At 40.4% G+C, this 4601-nt stretch overlaps 1 protein-coding gene across 1 annotated transcript in view; it reads right to left on the bottom strand.

Annotated features, from left to right (window-relative positions):
* Positions 1 to 2199: 2199 nt before the first annotated feature.
* atp10d (ATPase phospholipid transporting 10D) overlaps positions 2200 to 4601 on the bottom strand; it is a 47482-nt gene continuing 45080 nt past the window's right edge. Inside the window, exon 23 of the mRNA XM_013914134.1 lies at positions 2200 to 2634. Coding sequence (XP_013769588.1) covers positions 2451 to 2634 — 184 coding nt within the window. The 3' untranslated portion in view covers positions 2200 to 2450. The remainder of the gene's footprint in view (positions 2635 to 4601) is intronic.

Raw genomic sequence — 4601 nt, 5'->3', positions numbered from 1 at the left:
GTCCTGCTAGACCGCAGCGTTCGACACTGTCGACCATAATGTTTTATTACAGTGATTATAGCATGTTGTAGATATTAATGGTACTGTGCTGCAGTGGGTTGAATCATATCTATATAATAGACTCTGACTTTGTAGACTTTGTTCATGTAAATGGAGACTCCTCTTCATTATCTTCCTCCAGTCTCCAGTAAAACTGTGAGGAACTGGCTCCCTGTCAAATCCAGAATTGAATTTAAAACCTTTGTCATCACATACAAGGTCTTGAATATCCTATTTTCATTTCATATATTCATATATTTGTTAGCTGTTGTCTTCCTTTGGGCTTGAAACAAACTGTCCATTCTCCCCATCCCTTAGCATCAACTAAGCATTTTTGCCCAGCGAACTGCCACCAACTGAATATATTCTCTCTTTCTTTACAATCCAATGTAAACCATAGAAAGATGGTTTCTATGGCTTTCTTTACAATCCAATTGTTGTTAACATAATTTAATGGATTTAAATTATACTGAAACACATGGATTATTCCACCCTCTTGCAAGAAAGCCTACGTTTACTGTCTCCTTGATGCTTGAGATTTGGGAGCAGGAAGACAGTCTGACAAGCTCGAGGTATGAGAGAGGAGGAATGAGTCAGAAGCACGACAGCATACATGCATGTGAATGAGAGGCAAACATTCAGTGAAGATGCAAGGAGCAGAGGTAGTGAAGGCAGGTAACTTTAAATACCTGAATCCATCCAATGTGCACAGGAGAGGTGAAGAGGAGAGTGCGTATTTAAACTGGATCTGCCTTTTAATCTTATTTAGTATAATAATTGTTTTATGTACGTCTTATTTTGACTTCTGTGTTTGCTTGTTTTATATTTTATTTTTATAAGTTATATATCATTTTATATGTAAGTTACTATGTTTGTGCGTGTGTGTGTGTGTTTATCTGGTTAAATTCAGTTTGGTTCAGACAAGTCTTCACGATAAAAATCTTTAATATGTTTTTGAAATTTGGTTTTGAAACATGTAAATCTATTTTTCTGTTTCCAGGCTGTGTATCTATTCATTTAGTGGCACAGCCATTACTTACATCAATACTGTGATTTTAAACGAGGGCTTCTGTCTAAACTGCAGGACAGATGAAAACCTGGTTGGATTCATTACAAACATAATCCAAAGCATAAAAACAAGGAGCTGAAAGCTATGACGAAAAAAATAGAATAAATGTTTAAATATTGATTTCGTGTTCATCCTCACTGGTTTGCCAGTTAGTTTGTCATGGTCCCCGTGCCTGCTCGGCTGGCCCTGTGTGGCTACATGTTATGTTTTGTCTTTTCTCTCTCTCTCCTCTCTCTCTGCTCGCTGCCTGGGCGGAGCTCGTTGTGAGCTCCCGGCCTCCACCACCTGTAGGCAATCACCTGTGGCTCCTCACCTTGTTTGCTCCCGCTACTTAAGGCAGTGACTGAGAGCACCTCGCCGCTGGACTATTGAGTAACGCTCGTCAGTGCTACTTTAGCCTCAGCCAGTTTTGAGCTCTGTCCGTGAAAGTTCTGTGCTAACTCTTGTTCTCTGTATGCAGATTTCTCGTGCTTGGTTTGGAGACTCTGGACGCTTTTTTCCGACCCCTCTCTGCACCCCTGGGAACCCTGGCCCCCTTCTCCTTCACCTGTATATAGTGCACCTGGAGTGTGTAAATAAACCTGTTTTTCTGAGACTTCAGTCTGCGCCGAGTCCTCCCTGCTCCTCCGTGACATAGTTACTAGTTTAGTTATGCTGGTATTGATCAGTCAAACCTGAGAAACTGATCAGTGTTTGTCTTACTGTCATTCAAGTACAGAGGTTAATTAGAGCCTTTGTTGAATGCTGAGCATCATAAGAAAAGAAAAGAACGGGACGGTCTAGTATTAAGTCTTGACAGATAAATGCTTCACGCTCTGCTGCAAAAGCAGCCGTCAGTAATTTCTCCAGACCGTGGTCAAATTTGGTGCCATTTTTTGCCTACACACCTAACTTCTTACGTCAAATGATGTGCCGCACAGGTTCACCGGATTCTCGCACTCTGCCAAATCACCACAGCTTACACATGAACCGTGTGTGAGCTCCAATCCCGTCCCAAGCACGACACCAGTGCGTTTGTTCAAGAAAGATTATATAAAGATAAACATTGGGTGTGATTTTTAAACGGACGCTGAATGAATCACATGGATGGATTACTTTCACATACTTTATTCATAAAATCACAGATGCATACTTCTCATTCATACAAAACGCAGCCAGTTATATTCAGTGTTCTTTGGAGTCAAAGTCTTTTACTGAACCAAAACTTCTGTTCTGGCTGTGATGTACACTTCAGTGCGGCACATTAACAGAAACCTTTCCTTCAGTTTCAGGTATACTTTTCTCAGGGGAGATTGTGCATCAGTAGAGGTATCAAGTGCAACTCTCTGCATGTGCGTAGCTCTCACGCTAAGCTGGGCTCCAGGCCAGCGTTGTCGGCACCCGCCGAGAGCCTGTTGGTTTTGGAGTGGGTCATGTTCCAGCGCTGCATTCTCCTGCGGTAATTTTCAGAGTCCACTGTATCCATGTGAGCTGATTTCAAAACTGTAGATGGGTGCAGTGTGTTGCATAAAGCTTGAAAAAACAGCCTGTAGAGAAGAGCACATCAGTCAGTCCTCTAGAGCTGTGGCTGCACGTGACATTTTCAAACTTCATTGATTTCGCCTTTTTTTCTATTAACGACTTCGCTCTAAAGCAGTGGTTCGGTTTAGACTCTGCTTCATGCTGATAAAAGTCCTAATTTAGAAAACAATATGTAACGTGACATTTTGATTAGACTTTAACAAGCAAGCGGTTCCTTGTGGAGTGCCAGCCAAGTCTGGCTCCTGACATATATGATGGTGCTGTTACACGTTTGTTGCCTTACAATTAAGTAACGTCAAACCTTACACCCTCAACATTGACTGAAAACAGCTCAGTTAGTTTGTGAGTAAAGAACTATACTCAAGACAAAAACATATCACAACAACACGTCACCTTAAGGTACTCTCACTCACTGATAAGGGAAAATAAAACTAACCCACTCTAAGTTTGATCAACCCCCATTTCATTCCAGTCAGTTTTAGGAACACACACACCAAAAAACCCCTCTGGGTTTTTTAAAAACGCGGACCAAAAGAAGGAAGTTTGGCCCTTCCAAACAAAATATGCACAATATATGACATTTTATTACTTCTTCTTCTCTTTAAACAAATAGACCAGGCCGTTCGAGGTAGGCCACTCCTGGTCCGCTGTTGGAACGAACTCCTGATGCAGCCGTTTGTTTAGCCTACCCTCAGACTTACTAAGTGAGGAGGATATAATATGTTTGTGTTAGACGGAGTGAATGGGCTGAGCCCCTACTGAAACCTCAAAACCATGAAATCCAGCTGGTTAGCTGGGCTTGGACGTATATGCAATAAATAAACACAGAATAGGTGGCCTTCTGGCTATCAGTGTAAAATCATGCATCATGCATATGTTACTTACTACACACACTATGTAAAGTATGTTTTTAATCATATAAAGTCACATTAAAATAGTTTTATTTGTTCCTGTGAAAAACTGAGTGCAACTCATGATTCAGTGGCTTATAGAAAGTCCTTTAGCAGCATCAACTTTAACAGTCTGTGTCATCACTGGGGAGGAATTCTGCTGCACTCTTCTCTTTGTTTCTTCAGTTGTTGAGATTTCCAGGCATTTGTTTCTGCAGCGCTCTCTCAACATCCAACCGCAGCATTTCAATTTCAGTTCCTTGTTTCTTTTCTTTTTCAGCCACTCAGTAGAGTTGCTGATTTACTTGAGGTCACTGTCCTGTTGCACAGCGTCAGTGACAGCAAAGTGCCCAGGTCCTGTAGCTGCAGCATAACAAACTGTTCTCGTTTGCTCGGATGCAACCTAAACCATACTGCTGTTCTCTTTACATGAACAGACTTTCTCCTGAAAACTCTTACAAGCAAGCCACACTTGCTCAGCACCAGTAGGGGGTGCAGCTATCAATTATTTTAGTAATCAAGTAATCCATTTATTATTCCACTGTTTAATCAAGTAATCAGATAAGAAATACTTTTGTCTTATTACTGAGAAATAGTAACTATTCAAAAGAGAAAGTTGAACTGCATACAACACCTGTCAAAAACCCCTCAACCTTTTGATTGTATGTACGTACCATATTTAAATTAAACTTTTAAAGAAAACGTTTTCTTAAATGCAAAATTATATAAATAATCTCATGTACTGTCAAAGGTCAAATCAAATAAGATAAATGTACCTTTGCTCTGTCTGCCTGAAAAACTTTCAAATTAGGGAGCAAGTTTTTGTGCTGCTGAAAACAGATGTAATGATGATGAACACATTAAGTAATGTAAATAATATTTAAGTATTCAACCCGTAGCTGGACTGGCCATCGGGCATACTGGGCATTTGGGCCGATGGTGATTTTTCGTTTTTATGGGCCGATGTTTTTTTGTTTGTTTGTTTTTTTGTAACTATATAAACAATAAAATGTGGTGGATTGGCCAGATGCTGGCAGATGTGTAAAATGTAAAACTAACTCAGTTGTTTGGTGGTGGCTGTG

Source organism: Pundamilia nyererei, unplaced genomic scaffold (assembly GCF_000239375.1).
Source record: "Pundamilia nyererei isolate P.nyererei 1_Seehausen unplaced genomic scaffold, PunNye1.0 scaffold00173, whole genome shotgun sequence".
Classification (NCBI taxonomy): Eukaryota; Metazoa; Chordata; class Actinopteri; order Cichliformes; family Cichlidae; genus Pundamilia; species Pundamilia nyererei.
The sequence above is the reverse complement of the archived record's forward strand: the minus strand, read 5'-3'. Positions and strand labels throughout refer to the sequence as shown.